The sequence below is a fragment of the Stenella coeruleoalba genome (genome assembly GCF_951394435.1).
Source record: "Stenella coeruleoalba genome assembly, chromosome: 17".
In the NCBI taxonomy this organism is placed as follows: domain Eukaryota; kingdom Metazoa; phylum Chordata; class Mammalia; order Artiodactyla; family Delphinidae; genus Stenella; species Stenella coeruleoalba.
The window spans coordinates 36,996,387-37,018,094 of NC_137163.1; the positions used below are offsets into that span (position 1 = coordinate 36,996,387).

Below are 21,708 nucleotides of genomic sequence, written 5' to 3' on the forward strand. Positions count from 1 at the left end.
TTTATTTGCATCTTACCACAATTACAGAAAGTGAACTATAATCGTTTTTATATAAATAGCTTTGCATTTTCTTTTCTGGAGACTGAATATGTGTTACAGAGCCTTTACCTTATAATAGAATTATCTGTGGCAGAAATTTAATAGAAACATGGAGATAGTGTGAAGTAGGTAAGGAGCCAGATAGATCTGATTTCTAGTTTTGACAGCTACTTTACTAGCTGTGTGATCTTGAATAAACTAGTTAAGTGACCCTCAGTGGTAGAATTGGATTAATAAAGCTAACATTATTGTGCATTTATAATGTGACAGGTGCTATTCTAAGTATTTTACATGTGTTAACCCATTTAAACTTCAGGTCAGCTCTGTGAGGTATTTCTTATTGTTCTGTTATTATTATTCCCATTTTTAAAATGTGGAAACAGGCTTAGAGAAGTAAAAGAGGTCAGATGGCTACTTATAATGGTGGTGTTACGGTAGCCAAGTGCCATCTAGAGCTGGCTCAGACCTCTAGAGTTGGTTCTCTTATTCACCCTGGACTGCCAGGGCACCAGCTACATCCCTTCCCTTAATTTGGGTCCTCGGCAGGCAAATTGGCCTTTATGGGCCAGATTAATGATTACTGAAATTCCTGCAACTGGAGCTGGAGTGAATTGTGAGGTCATGCTGGCAATACTTTAACCCCGGGCTTACTGTAGAAGCTGCACCCTAAGAGCAAGGGTCACTCTAGATTTTCATATTGTCTTCAAACCTCTGTCTATTTAAAGTTGCTTTTAAGGGAGTGGTGATAAAAACTTAGATTTCTATTTTTATATTAACATCTAGTAGGCCTTTTTTATCCCTCACTGTCCTCTTCCACCTCCATCTTCTTTTTAACCAGCAGTTGAATACTTGTCTAGCTAGGATTTAACTCCTAGATTGCTAGGCAGTTATAGAGTGCCAGAGTCTTTCAGACCCAAAAAGGAATCTGAAAAATATCTAGTTCAACCACCTCACTTATATGAAAAAACTGAGACCACACAGTCAGAGGGTGTGATTTAGAACTCAAGCCTATGTTTCTGACCTAAGTCCAGCGTAGGGTTCATTCCATTGTACTGTTCACTACCTTATTTGTAATAGTCTTTTAAAAATATTATTACTATGTATCCTTTCTAGGAATGATATACTTTGACTTAGTAGCTTGCTACCTCTATATTATGTTCACTATCAGGAAACAGCTATATTTGTTTTTAGTTCTTTGCAGTTTTATAAAGTGCTCTCTCATCCTTTATCTCATTTGTTTGTTATGAAGATAACCTTTTGCTCATGTACCTGAGGTTCTTGAATAGTGGCACAGGTTCCTTTGTTATCCTAGCATGTCCATTGCTTCTGTACATTCACAAATCCAGCTACCTTCAGATATATGTGTTGACTCACTCTATTGAGATTATAAAGTTCAGGCTTTGTCGTTTCTCAGCTCCAGCTCTTTTCATATCTTCTGGGTGCTCCTGAAGTCTAAGGCATGAAATTCCAGGAATGATGATAATTCGTTATTTTGAGGGGCTCATATTTCTTGGCTTCTTAAGACTGCTTGTGATCAGGGAAGTTCTTTTTAAAACTTAATCAGAGGTTCAATATATAGTTAAGCAACACATTGTGTAGAAACAAACACAAAGATAATCATATCATTTATTGTACTAACATTCTTCAATCAAAACCGTGTTAGAGATAAGATAAATTTTATGGCTGTAATGTGTGTCCATGCGATTTGGTTGGTGTCAAGGAAGGGCGTGAATTGTTAGTTTAAGGCTAGACACCGAATGCCAAAACTTTCTACAGCAGGGGCCTATTACCTAATCAACTCATACAAAGCCTGGAGATTCTCAAGAGAATCCTCTCTGCTTCATGATTAGGTTAAATTAGTTGAACAAAGTAAAGCCTGTGAGAAAAATCTGTCAGTTTGTTACTGATTATCTAACCTTAAAAAAAAAATAAAAGGAAATAAAAGGTATAGTGGTTTTCCTGGAGATTTTTAGAGTCTCTATATTTTGGTAGACCGTATATTAAGACTTATTTGTTTGAACTGTATGCAGTTCAGTATTTGTTTGGGAATAGAATGTGAACATTTTAGGATCACTTTATGATAGTACTGGGTAAATAAGCATTAGAGTTAAGCTTTTTATCCTTGGGTTTCTAATAGCTACTGCTAAGGTGAGCCTTATATGTTAAGATTATCTGAAGATAAGACTGCAAGTCATTGGCTCAAAGTTCAAAGGAGAGCATTAGCTTCAAGGTCATAAACCACTGAGTTGTTATCCATCAATTTAACAGAAGTGCAGATGAACAACATTTACCTAGACAATCTCGTATCATCTACCTGCAGTTTGAGGTCAGTCTGTATAGGGGCTTATGTAGGTGCTTTGAACTATTGTGCAGAGATGAGAGTTCAAATTTACTTCTATTCTTTAATTTGAGGCAGAAGGTGTTTTTGTGTGCCTTTTGCCACAGCTGATATTAACCCCATTTTGCCCATCCTTAAAGCCGGATTATGTTCTGTTTCAGCTATGGAGCTGAGCTTAATTAGGTTATTTAGAGAAGAATTTTATTTTCTAGCACTCCATATTTTGCTGTTTGTTTCATATGTGTTAGTCCTCCTTGCCTCCCTCCTCCCCCGCCCACCCCCCCGCATTTGACTGTGAGCTTTGTGGGCCCAAGATATGTGTCTTATTTTAGAATCTGTAACACAAAGTTATATGTAATGGGAACCATCAGCTAAAGTAGATAATTGAGCCAGGCTAGATGGGGCCCATGTAGAAGGGAGAGCATACATCAATAGGCCTCCTCTTATCAGCTTGATTCCAGCAGATTTTTTTTTTTTTTTACATCTTTATTGGAGTATGATTGCTTTACAATGGTGTGTTAGTTTCTGCTTTATAACAAAGTGAATCAGTTATACATATACATATGTTCCCATATCTCTTCCCTCTTGCGTCTCCCTCCCTCCCACCCTCCCTATCCCACCCCTCTAGGTGGTCACAAAGCACGAGCTGATCTCCCATTCCAGCAGATTTTTACCTTGTGGGAGTATGAGCTAGATGTTGCCTGAACAAAAGGTAGCCACTGATGCTATCTAGCTTGTGGCCTATCAGTTTGCTGTTTCTTTAATAGAACCTAGGAACACACAGAAAATACTTGGTACATACTTGTATTTTGGTAGATGCTTATTGTGTCATAAAACTGGCTACACTGCTTTTGAAGGACTACCTTAGGTGTCATACGTGTAATATGATGTAAGATGTATATGAATGTTCTATTAAAGGATTTTCTCTTTTTCAAAGAAGATGAGTACACTAATAAAGAGATTAACTCTTACCCTAGAATCAGCAGATTTGGATATTGAATATTCATTGCTTTGTCCACAGAAGATCCTTTGGCTCACTTTCCAAGTTAGAAACCAGTGATAACACATTGTAGTAAACTGCTGCATATTCTGAGGGCTCTCAGAAGAATGATGTAGTAAACTGTTAGAATACCTGAATGCTGTGCAATTAATGTGTCTATTTTTTATTTCTTGAATTCCGGAGTAAGCTTTTGTTTTTCCTTTTCTCTAGCCCCCCAAACAATGTTGTTAGCATGTACTCTCGGTTCTTCTTTTGTAGTGTCTCATACCTTATTTCTTCTGTTTCATTCCTGTAGATACCATCCTAGTTTAAACTTTTTATTGCTCATCCTGGGACATCTACACTAGCCCCTAAGTGCCTTTTCTATTCCATATTTAGAGTATCTCCAGGTTTGTTTGTTTTTTGTTAATCCTTTTCTTAGGTCATAAACAAACTCTGATTAAAGGCAAAAACATAAGACACACACATGCACACACACACATCAGAAAAAAGGACTTCTTTCAGTTGTGCACTTTCTTGATGACCAAACTCCATATCGTTCATTCCCCCTTCTAATCGTATCATTTCTTAGTCCCTTATAAGATAGTCAGCTCGTTCTCTGCTCCTGCCAATAGCTTTATTTCACTCTCTCTCTTTTCCTTATGCTATTTCTTCTAAGGGGAATGACCTCTCTCCTTGATGCCTTATATCATTTCTTTTATTATTGTACTATTCTTTAAATCTTTTACTGTTCTTTCATTACCAGACTAGGTTAGAAGTTTCTAAAGGTTAATGACGGTATTTTCTGCTGCATCTTTGAACTCCATATAATGTCTAATACCATGCTTTGTGTGTAGCAGGCATTCAACTAATATTCCTGAACTTGATTAGTGCTTTATATTTTCCCTCCTTCATTTTTTTTATTGTGGTAAAATATACAAAACATAAAATTAACCCTTTTAACCATTTTTTAGGTATACAGTTCCATAAAATCAAGTACATTCTCATTGCCGTACAACCATCACCAACCATCCCTCTCCAGAGCCTTTTCATCTTCCCCAGCTGAAATTCTGTGCCTGTTGAATGCTAACTCCCCACTTCCCCCTTTCTCACAATCCCTGGCAACCACCATTCTACTCTCTGTCTCTATGAACTTGACTGCTCTAGGAACCTCACCATAAGAAGAATCATGCAATATTTGTCCTTGTGCAACTGGCTTATTTCAGTCAGCATGAAGTCTTCAAGTTTATGCTATAGCATGTGTCAAATTTTTCTTCCTTTTTAAGGTTTAATAATATTCCATTGTATGTGTATATACAATATAAACACCACATTTTGTTCAGCCCTTCCGTCTGTCGTGGGTTGCCCCTTTACTTTGTTGATAATATCCTTTGATGCCTGAAACTGTTAAATTTTGATGAAGCCCAATTTATTTTTTCTTTTGTTGCCTTGATTTTTGGTGTCATATCCAAGAAATCATTACCATATTCAGTGTCATGAAGCTTTCCCCCTATGTTTTCTTCTAAGGGTTTTATAGTTTTAGCTCTTACTGTTAGGTTGTTGATTTGAGTTAATTTTTGTATATGGTCTAAGTAAGAGTCCAAATTCATTTTTATTGTGTGTGAATATATCTAGTCTTCCCAGCACCATATGTTGAAAAGACTGTATTTTCTCCACTGAATAGTCTTTCCCTCATTCGTATTTCATTGAATGAGCTTCAACTTTAGTGTCACTGCTGTGACCATAATAGGTTTTAAGATCTTTCCTGTCACTGTCTTGTCTTAAAGGCTTAAAACTTGCTTATGCTTTCTTCACTTGGAAGTAAAAGAGGAGGACCAGGGAAGATGTATACATTGAAAACAGAACCATCATCTCTCATCTCTCTGTCCTCTTATTAACTGCTTGTTTAGATAGAGTACCCCTCTTTGTTCTGTACCTCACCTTCCTGAAACATAGTAGAAACATTAGAATACCTTGCTAGTCTGAAATTTTAAGTCACTTAGCCTTTCTGGACTTTTGATTCCTTTTCTGTTAAATGAGAAGATTGAGCTAAATGATCTCTCATGTGTCTTTTGCTATAAAAATTCTGTGATACTTGTGAATGGCTTTTGAACAGTTAGTAAAAATTCAGTGGAGAGTAGAACAGTTTTATTATACCAAAGGAATACATTAAACTTGGTATCCCCAAGAATATATTATCTTTATTACTTTGTCTACAGTTTTGGTATTTTCTCCATATACGAACAGAAGTTTTAAACATAGCTATGATGAGTTTCTTTCAATGGTAAAACACTTAGTTTCTAAGTATTTCTGTGGTTTGTAGTATTGCCGTCTTTATTTTCTTTATGCATTAAGGAGAAGGGACATAAGTTCAGGTACATGAAATTTGCATGAAGAAAAGAGGACCAGCAACCAGGTGAAAAACTGAGCTAGAACAGAGACAGACACCTCTCTTCTGGAAAGTCAGAGAATACTAAAGTCTAGAAAGGGGTTTTTTGGATGCTTCACCCCTGAATACATCTTTGAGAGGCCCATGTCTGTATACTGTGTATGCATATATTAATTGATTGCCAAAAAGCCATTTTTTTCCTCATGTCACCTGTAGTGTTGATTGTGTAATTAAACTTACCTATTAAACTACAGTTAGTTATAATATGATTGAGTTCATTTTACTTTATAAAATTTTTGTCATTGCTGTTTGTCTCTTGTCTTTTTATAACATTATGTGGAAATGAAAATGATAGCTAATATTTGTTGAGTGCATGATACATTTGTTTTAACTTTATTATTGTTTTCATATCTTTTCAAAGAAAATGATATTTTAGTGATGGTGTTTTATCAGGAACTATTCTAGAGCCCAGGAGAGAAGTTAGTTCATTACATACAATGATTTCTTAACAACATTAGGGATTAATTCTCTCGGTCAAAAAAAGGTGACTGGGTAGCTATGAAGACAAGATGACACAGAAACTTTGTAAAGTTTTTGAATTTTGAACTCTCTGAATGTATTATCATTAGTACTGTTATTAATACCAAATTAAATCATTAGTGATAAAGTGATATATTACCTTTAAAACTTCTCATTCGGAATCCTGACTCATATATTTAGAAAGAGAAATAAAAGTCTTGCCTCTGTCAAGTATTATTTCAAATCACAGCAGTAATTATATTTATACTTAAGTATTCTGGATTGCAGAAGCAAGCTAGACTGCTGCTAGGCATTCTGAACAGCAGTACTAAAAACCTGAAATGGGAAGCAAATCTGGCATGCAATAGCAAAATTGGGGGATATATCTGTTTAACCAGAGAATGTCCTTAGTTTGGTAAAAGGGTTAGAAATGCGGTCTACTTTGGAGACTGATTAAAAATGATAAAATAAAGAATGATGTGCTCAATGAGCTGCAACTCAAATAGAGGAAATTTAATGGGAAGTGATTACATTAGTAGCAGATGGGCTTGCTTCCTGAATTGCAATTTTACTGGAAATGCTAGAACAGCTTAAATTTGTTTTTCACATTTAGAGTCTGATAAAAAGATAGATAAAGAGATTTGTTTATTTGGTGTGTTATTGTGATTCTTACCGTGTCTTTTGGATACTTCATTTTTACCAGGCTATTTTTATGATTCCCACAAACCCACCACCAACATTCAGGAAGCCAGAACTTTGGTCTGATGATTTCACCGATTTTGTTAAAAAGTGCCTAGTGAAGAATCCTGAGCAGAGAGCTACTGCAACACAACTTTTACAGGTCAGTGCTTGTGTCTCTAAGGGGAGGATATTTTCTTTACACCTTTTAGCTTTCTGACATTGACCAGAATTGAGTTTCATTAACTGATTTATTTTTTTTTTTCATTAACTGATTTCTAAAGATGAAAACCTCCCAAGAAATATGGATTGATTTAGAGAGAGACCTACAGACACACACACCATTCTTCTCCTGTATGTTCTTTTTCTCTCATTTTTTTTTTTTTGTTTTCCAAGTTCAATCTTCTCTCCGCCCCCCTTTTTAATTTTTGTTGTCAATTCTTTCCTCCTAAAGTTGTGTTAAAACTAAACTTCCATAGGGTTCTCATTTCAGATATGAGTTCTCGTTTCCATTATTACTGTTTCTTATGTTTTTCTTCCTGATGTATTATTCCTTGACCCAGCATTTCTTCTTTGACTTTTTGCTCTATAAGATACATAAATGCAAGATTCCTGAACTCCTTGTGAAGATCACATGTTATAAATACTGGTTACAAGATGACTTAAATGAAGAGTGTCAGTGTCCCTCTACAACTTGACTTTGTATCCAGAGTGTCAGGAGGTTTTTTTTTTAATCTGCTTTGACATTAAATGCAAATAGAAATAATTTAATACTTCTAATAAGTATTTGTGAGTCTTTACTTTCCCAGCAGAACTGGCTTAGACCTCTAAGCTATGATAAGTGTACACGTTAACAAAACTTGATATTTGGAAAATAATTCTTTTTGTTAAGTGACAAAAGGATTAAAAACATAGTTATAAAAAGTGATTTTTCCAAGGTACCGTTTTTAAAAAAGGTATTGTTGAGGGATATAAGAAGCAGGCTCTTAAATGTAAGGTTTATTGTTACGAAAATTTAACTTAATTTCCATGGAAGGCGATTTAGCAATATCTGTCTAGAATAAAACACCGTATATTCTTTGACCCAACAATTACTTTTCTAGAACTTTACAGAGAAATTTAACCATGTATGAAATAACATATGTGTAAAAGTCTTCATAAAACAATGTAACGGCAAAAGATTGGAAACAACATAAATATAAACAAGCAATTTGAGGTCCATCGAGGGGAGTGATTGGCAAAATACACACGTCTACACACACATATATGTATATATACATATGTCAATGCTTATCGTGGAGTAGCTCTAGAAAAATAAGCAAGAAACTGCCTCCAGAGAAGGTAACTATATGGCTGACAGGAGTGGGATGGAGACTTACTTTTTGCTGAAGGCTCTCTTTGAGCCTTTTGGGTTTTGTGTTATGTGCACATATTACTTTACAAAAGTTACTTAGTTGAAACATTTATTTTGAAATATTGTCCGCACTTCAAAGGAATTTTAAACACATAAATCAAGGATGTATTGCTTTTGTTATTGTATTGACTGTCTAAATTATTCAGCCCTAAAGAAGTCAAGAAAGAAGCAGGGAGGGGAAATAACAGAAAAAGTGGGACAAATAGTACAAAATCTGATGATGATGAAGTAAATCCAAATGTATCTGATTTCTGGTTTTTGGATAATTTAACCAATATTTCTTTCTAGTCTTTCTTCCATAATCTTTTCTAATCTTTTTAAAGAAATTCTGTGTTTAGCCTAGAGTTTTTAGGGTGGAAAAGCATTTAAGAACTATTCTAGTAAAATTTCCTAATTTTGTTTATGAGAGTACCGAAGCCCAGAAAGGTTCAATAATTCACTGAAGGTCACACAGTGATTAAGGGATTCTTCTAGGTTTATCCCACTTGTCCTCCAGCCCCACTTGTCACCGTTTCTCCATTCTGCTTTTTACCCAGGAAGTTGACCTGTGTGAACTACATTAGCAAGCTCTGTTACCCTCTGGCTTCTAGTTGGGTTTGGCCCAAGTATTTTTCTTTATAATAAGGGCAAACAATGCAACTGGTTTTGTATAGTGCTTATGAGCGAATAATTGTTTTCTTGATTTTTAAAAACTTTTTCTGTTGTGCTGTTGTTGACAATGGAGGCCCTCTGTTATAATGTGGTATCCTCGTCTGGCCTCTTAATTGACCTCTTTCTTGACCTCCCCTTTTTTCCCTTTATAAATACTGAAATAATAGACTTGTAGTTCCTTATACAAATCATGCTTTTTCAATCCTCTATACCTTTTTTCATGGTGTTTCTCCCACCCCCCACTTGCTAGTTTAAAGACTGCCTTTACCAACAGGCTTCTTTTTACTCATTGTCTCACTGTTTCTAATTCAAATTAGGTACTCCTCCAGAAAGCCTTGCCTTCATCTTTGTTCAGGCTAGTTGTTCCTCTGTGTTCCCATAAGCACCCTGTGCATATCATTTACCATGTTAGAATCAAATAACTTGTTTCTGTGTCTTTGTCCTAGATTGTAACTAATTCAGGGTCAGGGGCTATATGCCTTTTGGAAGGGGATTACTTTTGCACTCCTGGTACCTAGTGCTTAATACATGTGTATTGAATTCAATATGTGTTTATTTGAGATAACAAACTTCTGATTTTAAAAGCTTTTTAGATAGGATTATTATCTGTTGTCTCATTAGTGTCTCATTAGATGCCTTAGAGTTTTATTTTGCTGGATGTCTGGAAGCCATTCTGGCTCTTAAAGGACTTTCACATGTGTCTTATATAAGTTAAATTATATTTTAACTTTAAGAATACAGTCTTATTACCAAGTTTTAATGGACATTTGGCTATAATCTACATGTATAGATTTTACTATATTGATTTCTAGACTTTGACAAACAGTTTCTAAAGAGGAATTTGTGCTGAATTTTTTATAGTGGTTTATTTTCTGACATAAGATAGATAATTGTGTAAGTTTAAAAGAATTGTAGGCTGAGACTGAAAGGATCCTTTGAGATTATTGAGTTGAACTCTTAGTAGTTTGTGAAAGATGAGGATATTGAATCCCCAGGGACAAGGTTCAAGTTCAGCTTAGTGCCACTAGAGCTCCTGATCTGGAAATGTTCCTTGTACCTTCTGGTGGGTAGCCTAAAACCTGAGAGTCAGCTCTTGCCCTAGTCTGGCCTTCTAGAAGAATGAGATCTGCCATTATTCGAATTAACCCATGGGCTTTGCTGGAACAGCTGGTGTCATGGGTCACTCTGTGAACTCCCATGGCATGTGACTTATTCTTCATTTTACCAGATCAAGTGAGGAGTAGAAACTTTATCTATCTCACTGTCCTTCCCATTTATAATATAATTATCTTTAATACTTCCTCTTCATAATTGAGATCCATATCAAAGTGTTATAGTATTTGTTTTAACCTTTAAACCAGGGGTCCCCAACCCCCAGGCTGCAGACCAGTACTGGTCCGTGGCCTGTTAGGAACCAGGCTGCAAAGCAGGAGGTGAGTGGCGGGCGAGTGAGCGAAGCTTCATCTGCTGCTCCCCATCGCTCCCCATCACTCCCCATCGCTCCCCATCGCTCACATTACCGCCTGAGCCATCCCCGCCACCCATGGAAAAATTGTCTTCCATGAAACCGGTCCCTGGTGCCAAAAAGGTTGGGGACTGCTGCTTTAAACGATCGAGAAAACTCAAGAGAATAAGGGAAATCTATTATATTGTGTTTAACCCATTTTTGCTCTTTCCAGTGTTCTTTCTCCTAATGTTCCAAAGTTCCTTCTTTTGTTACTTTCTTTTTGTTTTAGCCATTCATTTAGGGTAGGTCTGTGGTAACAAATTCTCTTAGTTTTCCTTCATCTGAGAATGTCTTATTTCCTCTTCATTCCTGAAGGATATTTTCACCGGCTATAGAATTATTCATTGACAGTTCTTTCAGTACTTGGAAACTGTTGTGCCACTGTCTTGTGACATCCCTGGTTTCTTATGCGAAATCTACAGCCATTTGAATTGTTTTACCCCTTGATCATTTCAAGATGAAATGATCTTTGTCTTTATTTTCAGAAGTTTAATTATGATGTGCCTTGGTATGGCTTTCTTTGCGTTTATACTTTAGTTTAGAATTTGTTCAGCTTCTTGAATCTGTGGGTTTATATCTCTTGCCAATTTTGGGAAGTTTCCAGTCATTATTTTTTCAAACACTTTTCAGCCCTACCCTCTTCTGTCTTTCTAGGACTCCACTGACACAAATGTTAGATTGTTTTAGTCCCACAGATTCCTGAGGTTCTGTTCATTTATCTTCCAGTTTAGTTTCTCTCTGTTGTTCATATTGTGTAATTTCTACTGTTGCATATTTTGATTCACTGAATCTTCCCTCTGTCCTCATTCTGCTGTTGAGCTAGCCCATCCATCAGGTTTTCATTTTTGTTATTATATATTTTAGTTCTAAAATTTTCATTTGTTTCTTTTTTATATCTTCTAATTCTTTGCTGAGACTTTCTAATTTTTCATGTGTTTACAAGCATGTTTGTAATTGCTAATTGAGGATTTTTATGATGACTGCTTTAAAATCCTTGCTGGATAATTCTGATATCCATGTCATCTTGATGTTGGTATCTATTGATTGTATTTTCCCATTTAAGTTGAGATTCTCCTGCTTCTCGTCATGATGAGTGATTTTCATTTGAAACCTGGGCATTTTGGGTATTATGAGACTCTAGATCTTACTTAAATTTTCTGTAATAAGTGGAGTCCTCTAACACGGCTTCAGTGGGGTAGAGGGGCACCACCTCATTTCTGGCAGGTAGCATTAGAAGTCCAGGTCCCCAGCTTGGTCTCCTTTGACATGTAGGGTGGGGGAGGGGTTCCTTATTACCACTGTACAGGGGTGGGAACTCAGGTTCCCTCAGTGGCCTCTTCTGGCACTGCAGGGCCTCAGTATAGCTGGGTGGTGATGAAAGTTCTGATTCTCCACTAGGCCTCCTCTGGTCCCACTCTAGCAGAGAGGGAGGTGGGGTTTCTTTACTACTGCCTGGTAGCAGTATAAGTCCAGGCTTTCTTGTGATCTCCACCGACACTCCCCACTGGGGGTGGGGAGTGATTTTTATACTGCCTGGTATAGATGAATGCCCTAGCTTAACATCTGGTTTTCTCTGATACCCCTGCAGTGAAAGGATTGGACAGCCTCCAGAAGGTAGAAGTCTAGGTTCCCCACCCAGCCTTTGCTGGTTGGGGTGGGGCATGTGCTTTCTCTCTGGTGTTTGGGTGGAGTAGAATGGTGATTGTCTAAAAGAGAAGGTGGCACACTGGCTAGCTGTCCCTTTCCTGATCCTTTGGCTCAAGAGAGCAGGCCTTTGTAGGAGCTTTTTTAGTTTGTATCCATTGGTGTTTCTAGGTTGCTGGCTTCTCCAATAACCAGTCTGGGATAAATGAGGTAAAAAAAAAGCCCATGGACTCACAGCTGTGTCTTTCCTTTAGTCCTCTGGTCCCTAGTTAATCTGCCACCTTTCAGTGTCTTCCTGTGTTTGTTTTATCGTCCAGGGTTTTAGCTATACTTTAATGGAGAGGTATAGGGGAAAGTATGACTGCTCAATCTGTCCACAAGCAGAAGTCTGTCTTCAGTTCACTTTAAACTCTTGTTCTCTCACCTTTTATGAAGAAATAATTTATTCGAATTCTTTCAGTTCAGAAATTGATCATTCAGAACATGAACAAAATTTAAGAGGAAATGGTTCAAATTTTAAAAGAATAAATCTTCAAACAGCCCTACTTTTTAAAATACATGACCAAGAATGTGATAGGTTGATTTTGGGTATTCTTTGTCTTAGCATTAGTTCAGGTGGTTTAAGAATTCTTGCCCTTTTTTAGTTTATATTTTAGCTTACTCTTTTTTTTTTTTTGTCCACGCCACTCGGCTTGTGGGGTCTTAGTTCCCCAACCAGGGATCGAGCCTGAGCCCCTGCAGTGAAAGCGCCAAGTCCTAACCACTGGACCACCAGGGAAATCCTAGGTACATTTAGAAATAGTGAAACTATATTGTCTTTTGGAATTTGGTGTGTTTACCTTTTTTTTTAAATTGATATTCTTTTTAAAACTCTTCATATAATTACCTTCTTGTCTGACATAGATGTTAAATTTTTGGTTCATTTATGTTTTTTTCCCTTCATTTTATGGCACTGGATTGAATAAATATTCTCCTATATTACCCTCTAGTTCTTTTATATTTCCATTTTCTTTTGACTTTTAACTTCTTGATCTATCTGGCATTTATTTTGATATTTCTGTGGTAAAGATCTAGTCTAATTCTACCTACCCCACCCCCCCAAAAGAAAAAAGAAACAGCAGGCAATAAGTATTCTTTCCTCACTGATTGGAATTGCTGCCTTCGTAATATGCCAGCTTATTTCGTATGTTATATTCTATTTCCAGTCATTATATTCTGTTTTGTTGTTCTTTCCATTCTTATGCTGGTACCACATGCTTCTCTAGGCATTTAACAAAAAGATGTAACTTCTGTTTATTGATTTTTCTGCTAACTCAGTCTGGTTATATTATGCAGATCACTTTATTTACTTTTTACCTGTTTTATTTCTCAGTGACTGAAAAGGAATATTAATACCTCCTATTCTTATTTAGATCAACTTCTTATGTCTCTATTTTTGTTACACATAATGCTGTACTAATATATTGAGTTTATAACTATAATATCTTTCTTTGTATTATGTCCCTTATTAATATTATATGACTCTTCCTTCATTCACTATTTTTTCCCTTCAATTCTGCTTTTTTTGATGTTAGTCTTGATATTATTTTATGTTTGACTAATATTTCATTGCCTGTCCTTGACTTTTAACCCAAGTTCTTTTTAGTATGCCCCTGCAGAAATATAATTTGGGTTTATTTTATTAAGTATATCTCACATAGAAAGCACGTAGCTGAATTTATCTTATGAACTAAGTGTCTTTTAGTACTTAACTAAAATACTGCTTAATAAATGGAAATTCAACCCATTTATTTACATTGGTTTATAGTAATAATATTCCAGTCACAGTTGCCATGGTTTTTTTGCCACCTCATTTTCTCTGTTTTTTGTTGTTGTTGTTCTGTTCTTTTTTATGTTGCTTTGCATTTTAAAATTTTACTACCAACTACTTTTAAAAAGCCTTTAAAAATATTCTTTAAAAATCTGCCAATGTGTCTGATAAAACTTCTCTTCTTATTATCAAGAATGCTCTAATAGAATGGCCTTGTTCTCAAAGTACCCTTTTAACTTTATTAGCCAGTTCCTCTTTGTTGGTCAGAACCATGCCTGTAGCAGTTATGTAGGGAAAACATGAGTACAAATGAAGTAAGACATACTGAGATTTTGAGATTAGGAATGTTAAGCTCTATAGACTAATGATAGCATAACACTGTTTAGTGAGTTCACAGTGAGCTGCATGAAAGTAAGTTTGCAGTAGACTGGATGTGTACTTTGGCATTTAGCTGCTGCATAGCACAGGGCGATCAGCTCAGTGCTTTGTGATGACCTAGAGGGGTGGGATAGGGAGGGTGGGAGAGGGCCTCAAGAGGGAGGGGATATGGGGATATATGTATATATACAGCTGATTGACTTTGTTATACAGCAGCAACTAACACAACAATGTAAAGCAGTTAAAGATATATTAAAAAAAAAAAAACTGTGGCTTGGAGGAATGGCTCATAATTTTTCCTGAGAAGATAAAGTATAATACAATTTGAGATTTCTGTTCCTTAGTGAAGAGGTGCAATTCTACTGGTTCCCAGTTTTTGCTGTGTTGGTCTTCCTTCACTCCTGTTAATATATAGTCACTAAATCCTTCTTAAGAGTTCTTCCATCAGATTCAGTATTTCCTCTCGACTGTGGCAGCTATTTTTTTAATCCAGGTTCTTAATAATTTGCACCTGTGTTGCAGTTTCACCCCATCTTATTTCATTTCTAAACTCTACTGCAAGATTACACTGTCACAGACATTCTTTTCCTTACACCACTCTCTTGTTTATGTACTTAAAGGGATTGTCAAGCAAAATTCAAGTATCTCATTCTGAGTGTTTATCCCTCTTGTCCCACTCTTACCTGTATCTAAACTCACAGGACAGCGTTTCTCTAAGCAGTGTTTCTGTTTTGGCTAGACAGCTCTTCCTATGGTGTTCTAACATACATCCCCTATCTGTGTTTTTTCATATTGTGCATAGTTTTCCTTCTCCCTAAAATGGTCTGATTCTTCTCTGTGAGGCATCTGAGATTATGTCACCTCTTCTTTTACTTTTACATCTCTTAATCATATAGACTGTGCTAAATCATCATTAATGTAACTTGTATGTCACATTGTAATTTTTTTTATGTTTGTCTTTTGTTTCTTATTCCAGATAATAAGTTCCTTAAAGGCAAAGATCATATCTTCAATTAGTATTAATTTTTGTGACCTTTTTACCATTGTTTCTCAGAATTTTTAACAGTAGGACTGGGATTTCTTCCTTCTTGCTCTCCACCATCCTCTAGGGCACTGTCTTTGTCTGTTTCCCAGCGTAGCAGAAAGAGAAGAAATCACAGAAGAGTGCATAGTCTCAGTGTTTTAAGGTCCAGATCAGGGAGTGGAACACAACGCAGGCACTCACACTTCATTGGTGAGAACTTAATCACAACCAACTGAAAGGGAGACTGAGAAATGTAGGATGTAGCTGGGTAGCCATAGGTCCAGCCACAACTGTATTTTGGTGGGTGACTAGGACTCTCCACCACAGGTATGTTGATAGAACTTAATTTATCTGGTGATCAGTTTATAACTGCTATAAAAGAATTTATTAGTTCTTTGTCATCGATGCTAGAATTTCTGTAATCAGGTAAAATTCTTACTCATAGTTTTCCCAAATGGTATGTTCACCATTTTAAAGCCTCTTACAAATGTCTATAATTTCTTCTTAGCACTAGAATTTTTTTTATCTTTAAGAATATTTTTGTGTTGTATTGATCTTTATGAAAATAACTCAGATGGCTTTCTACTGACATATAATTGTGAAAATTACATTTTGAAGCTGTGTTGCTGCTTCAAAATATGGTTATCTATTCCAAATTATACTTTTAACCATTCCCTCTACTTTCTCTCATGTTACTCCTCTGAATTAAAAAGTCATCAAACACCCAGGTATTTTCTGGTGGTTTCACTTCTGTTTATCAGAATTGTAACAAACTCAGATGTTTTAGCTAGATCAGGGTGGTATAGAAGTGAAGCAGTACTTATTTTCTGAAAAATATTTTTCTCTTATTGCTATTTTCTACTTCTCCCTTGGAAATGATTACATTATTAAAGACATAATAAATAGAAATATGTAAAAGAAGTAAAATAAATAGTTACCCTCCTTTTGACTACTGATTCTGGCTGTCAGCTTGTTAAGATTAATTAAAATTTGTAACAATACCAAAATCATTTTATTATTATATGTAATTTAATCACCAATCTTTAAAAAAATTTTTTTTTGTCTTTTTTACTACCTAATCTACCTAATCTGTACTTCCTTTGGACAATTATATCTGTAAGGGGAATGTAGTTTTATTAACAGGATTACATTTTTGTGTGTATGCTTTAATGGTTTTTTAAAAACTTGTAAACCTGAAGTAAAATCTTTATTTCTAAAGCCGTTGAAATATTCTCTGTTCTTAACCTATACATTTAATTCTGGATAAAGGACCAATCATTGAAGCCTATGCTCCTGGTTCACATTTACGTGTTGTTTTAATGTTTTAAAGATGTAATTCAGAGAAACCATTTGAATTTATACCATTGAATTTTACTTTTCTAGCACCCTTTTATCAAGAATGCAAAACCTGTATCAATTTTAAGAGACCTGATCACAGAAGCCATGGAGATCAAAGCTAAAAGACATGAAGAACAGCAGCGAGAATTGGAAGAGGAAGAAGAAAATTCGGTTCGTAATTACCCTAAAAAAGTTGATCTTTTTCTTCTGAGTCGAGAATATCCTATAATTTTGGGTTTTTTCTTTAAATATATCATTAGCACTTTCTGTTTTATTGTACAAGTGAAGTATGTTTGTTCATTAAATCTCAAAATATATTTCGTTTTATTAAATGATGTCTTTTCTGATGTCTTAAGAATTAGTGATTAATGGGGAATGTAAGGTTAATATAATAGGCTTATACAGCACCTGGTATCTAGTTGACACTGAGGTGTGTTTGTTGAATAAATATTGTCTTGGATTTGGTCAATTTTATGTTATATCTTCTGGAACTTACTTTTAACTGGTCATCAGTTATGCTGTAGATAGAGTACCACAGTAGAAGATGAGTTACTAGAGAAAGCAGGAGGGACATAAAAGGACCAGCTTATTACATTTACGTTCTATTAGTGCATCAGTGCATTTTAATAAAGTAAAAAATTATATCTATATATCGCATTTTATAGTGTCTAATGTTTTTATGCTTCATTGACGATTTTTTCCTTGTTTTAAATTATAATATTTTTTCTGGTTAAGGATATAGAGATGAATACATCTTGGTATTCAGTTAGTCATTAAATCTGAAAACACAGATATTTTATTTTTATACTGATTGGAAATGTCTTTGATAACATCATCTATATTTTCCCATAGAAGTTTTTTTTTTAATCTTAACAGTTTTTGTATACAAATCCTATTATTTTGCTAATTCAAATTTACTTTCAATTTCAGAGACTAGTTATCTAATTGGTATTTCTTTTGAAATTCTTTTACCCTTTTCACCAAGTATTTTTTAAAATATTTATTTATTTATTTGGCTGCGCTGGGTCTTAGTTGCGGCACACAGGATCTTTGTTGCCGTGTGCAGGATCTTCGTTGCGGCATGCAGGATCTTTAGTTGCGGCATGCGAACTCTTAGTTGTGGCATGTGGGATCTAGTTCCCTGACCAGGGATTGAACCCGGGGCCCCTGCATTGAGAGCGTGGCCACTGGACCACCAGGGAAGTCCCTCACCAGTTATTAAACCTTGTGTCATATGGTAGCCCAGGACAAGGAGAAGTGCGCTTCTTTTCAGAGCTGATTTATAATCATTTTCTGTAGCTATTTGGCTAAATCAGTTACTCATTTGGCAGTGACTGTGGATTGCCTGGTGAGACAGATGCTTTAAGCTTATATTCTAGATATAATTTTTTTGCCAGTGAATTCACCATTCAGAATTTTAAACAGCATCCTCATAAAGGTGGTTTTTCCATAAGTAATATGGGATGATGTAAAGATCTTGGTCCTTGTTCTCAAACGGTCTTATAGTTCCCACCCTGTGTGATAATAGTTTTCGGTCTCTCTCTACAAATGATCAAATTTGTAAATGTCAGTTATTTTTTTGTAGTTTCAAAAGCACTTTCAGAAGCACTTTTATCGTATTATTTGATCTTTAAAGAAGTAAGATTGAAGATGTGTATATTATTATCTCATTTTGCAGTTGACTGAAATTAAATTAGGAGTGAAGTCATTTACCAAAATTCACAGAACTGGTGAGGAGGGCTTCCCTGGTGGCGCAGTGGTTAAGAATCCACCTGCAAATGCAGGGAACACGGGTTTAAGCCCTGGTCCGGGAAGATCCCACATGCCACAGAGCAGCTAAGCCTGTGCGCCACAACTACTGAGCCTGTGCTCTAGAGCCCGTGTGCCACAACTGCTGAGCCCACGTGCCACAACTACTGAAGCCCGTGTGCCTAGAGCCCATGCTCCACAACTAGAGAAAGCCAGTGCACAGCAACAAAGACCCAATGCAGCCAAAATTAATTAATTAATATTAAAAAACAAAACACAAAAAAACTGGTGAGGAAACAAGAATAAAACTAGGTATTTTACTTTTAAGCTTCCATCCTCCTTCATTAAGACTTTATGCTCACTTTTCAATCAAATATTTATTAGTATTTATAAAAATAAACATCACTGGATTATCAGAATTACATACTTTAATAAGATTATGTTCTCAAGAAGTCTAGTCTTTGCCCCTCTGGGGTGGTACCCAGTGGTTTTCTTTCACCTTATGTAAGCTTCTCATGAGTGCTGGACTAATTAACTGCCTTTAATTAGCTGTCATTGGAGTAGTGACTATTTTTGCTTTGCTCTTATTTTCCTATACTTAATTATAGGTTGGTTTCCATTTTTTATGGATAAGGAACTATTGCTTACCCCAGAACTTACCAGTTTTTACTAAGTTTTTTTTTTTTTTTTGCGGTACGCGGGCCTCTCAGTGTTGTGGCCTCTCCCGTTGCGGGGCACAGGCTCCGGACGCGCAGGCTCAGCGGCCATGGCTCATGGGCCCAGCTGCTCCGCGGCATGTGGGATCTTCCCGGACCGGGGCACGAACCCGTGTCCCCTGCATCGGCAAGCGGACTCTCAACCACTGCGCCACCAGGGAAGCCCTTTACTAAGTTTTAAAGACCTTGCTATAGTCATCTCAGTTACTTTCTGCCACTTTGGTGATCTCTTTCTTCACTATTTTCCTCTCCTTCACTGAGCTCCAGTCACACTGATCTTCTTTCACATTTTTTATTATTTTAACATGCCAATGACCTTTCCTTATGCAGGGCCTTTGCATGTGCCATTCCCACTGCTTGAAACATTCTTCTTCCTTAGAACTGTTTGAATGAGTAGGTTCTCGTCTTTCAGGCCTCAGCTTTAACTATTATATACTGCTAAAAATTAGCAGTTTAAAACAACATACATTTATTATTTCATGGTATCTGTAGATCAGTATTTCAGGAGTGGCTTAGTTGTATGATTTTGGCTCAGAGTCTCTTCTGAGGTTGAGGTTTAAGTGTTGGTCAGAGCTGCAATCATCTGAAGGCTTGACAAGGACTGCAGTTCCCAGGTAGCTCACTCATATGGCTGTTGGCAGGCTGTCTCAGCTCCTGGCCATCTGGGACACTCCATAGGACTATTTGAGAGTCTTCACAGTCTGGCAACTGGCTTTTCTTGGAGTGAGTGAGCCAAGAGCGAGAACAAAGAGGACATCTCAGTGCCTTTTATGACATCAGGAGTTGCACACTGTAAATTCTGCCACATTCTATTTGTTAAAAGAAGCTACTGGTCATAGAAAATGGTGGAGTAGGGAAATCTAAGAATCAGTGGCTCCACAGAAGCAACCATTAAGTTGGCAGAAACTGACAAGTCAAGCTTTTCAGAACACTGGAATCTAATAAAAAACTTACAGCAACCAGGGGAGTGCTTAATGAAGAAGCTTAAGAATGTTAAGTTTTGGTAAGAAAGTGTTGTGGCATTTTTGCTTTACATGCCTGCCATCCCCAATATTTTAGCTCAGTGGCCGCCATGGGAACAGAGGTGGAGGTTGGGGGCAGGGGAGAGGAGTAAGAACCTTACTTTCAAAAAAATTGTGCTTTTGCATTTTGAGCTATCTGGCAGTTCCCTGTGGGGCTGGCACAGAGGCTTGCCTTTGTTTTGATCCCCTTAAGGTGGAGCAACTTCCTAGATGGTGTCTGTCCAAAACATCTAAATCTTCTAGAGTTAGTAAACAAGTTTAGCAAAGTTGCAGGGTACAAGATCAGCATACAAAAATCCATTATGTTTTTATACACCAGCAATGAACGACGCAAAAAGGAATTTAAGAAAACAGTTCCATTTACAATAGCATCCAAGAGAATGGAATACCTAAGAATAAATTTAGCCAAGGAGGTGAAAGAATTGTACAGTGAAAAATACGACACATTGCTGAAAGAATACCTAAATCAGTGGAAAAACATCCCATGTTCATTGATTAGAAGACTTAATATTGTTTAAATGGCAGTACTCCCCAAAGTGACTCACATATTCATCTAATCCCTATGGTCTTTTTTTGCAAAAAGGAAAAGCCAATCTTCAAATTTGTATGGAGGAAGGGGCCCCAAGTAGCTAAAACAATATTGGAAAAGAACAAAGTTGGAGGATTCACTTTCCAATTTCGGAATGTAATACAAAGCTACAGTAATTAAATCAATGTGGTTCTGGCATGAGGACTGACATATAAATCAATGGAATAGAATTGAGAGTCCAGAAGTACACCCATACATCTATGACCAATTAATTTTCAATGAAAGTGTGGAGACCATTCAATGGAAAAAGAGAGGTCTTTTTAACGGATGGCGCTGAGACAGCTGGATAGCCACATGTTAAAAGCGTGAGGTTGGACCCTTACATCTTATCATATACAATGACCTTTTAATATAAGGTCTAATTGGATGAATCAGTGACCAAAATATAAGAGCTGAAAGTTTATCACTTTTCATGCTGTTACTAACACTCTCTTGAGTGCTTCTAGCTTCTGCCCACTGCCCCGTTCCAAAGCCATCCCATTGTTTTAGGTATGTGTTACATAGTCTAGCGCACATTCAAGGTGTGGGGAATTAGGTTCTACCTTTTGAAGGGAAGACTGTCAAAATATTGTGGACAGATTTAAAAATCGCATCAGGTTTTTATGATTTCTTAGTTTTCAAATAAGCATTTATACTGTCTGGAACCAAGCTAGTGTTTCTGGATGAAACTATTATATGTTGTTTTTTGTTGTTTTAATTGAAATTGTAAGAAAAAATTAAGTCTTGACAGAGTCACACACTTTGAGCAGTGTTCACACTCTTTGCTTTAGATTATGTTCTCAGGCAGTAGTTTCTATCTTGAGGTCATTTTGTCATTTGTGCTCTGAATATAAATAAATATGCATATGCACAGACACATGCAATTTATAAGAACAATGAGATATGCAGAGTGGATCTGAAGCCCTCCTACAGTAAGAGTATGTT

The 21,708-nt window shown here is 36.4% G+C and overlaps 1 protein-coding gene across 4 annotated transcripts in view; it reads left to right on the plus strand.

Annotated features, from left to right (window-relative positions):
- STK3 (serine/threonine kinase 3) overlaps positions 1-21,708 on the plus strand; it is a 321,854-nt gene that overhangs the window by 172,922 nt on the left and 127,224 nt on the right. For all 4 annotated transcript variants that reach the window (XR_013824586.1, XR_013824587.1, XR_013824588.1 and 1 more), the window contains exons 7-8: positions 6,968-7,105; positions 16,754-16,879. Coding sequence is in view for 1 of the 4 variants with exons in the window: in XM_079901744.1 (XP_079757870.1) it covers positions 6,968-7,105; positions 16,754-16,879 (264 nt within the window). In the remaining 3 variants the exon portion in view is untranslated. The remainder of the gene's footprint in view (positions 1-6,967; positions 7,106-16,753; positions 16,880-21,708) is intronic.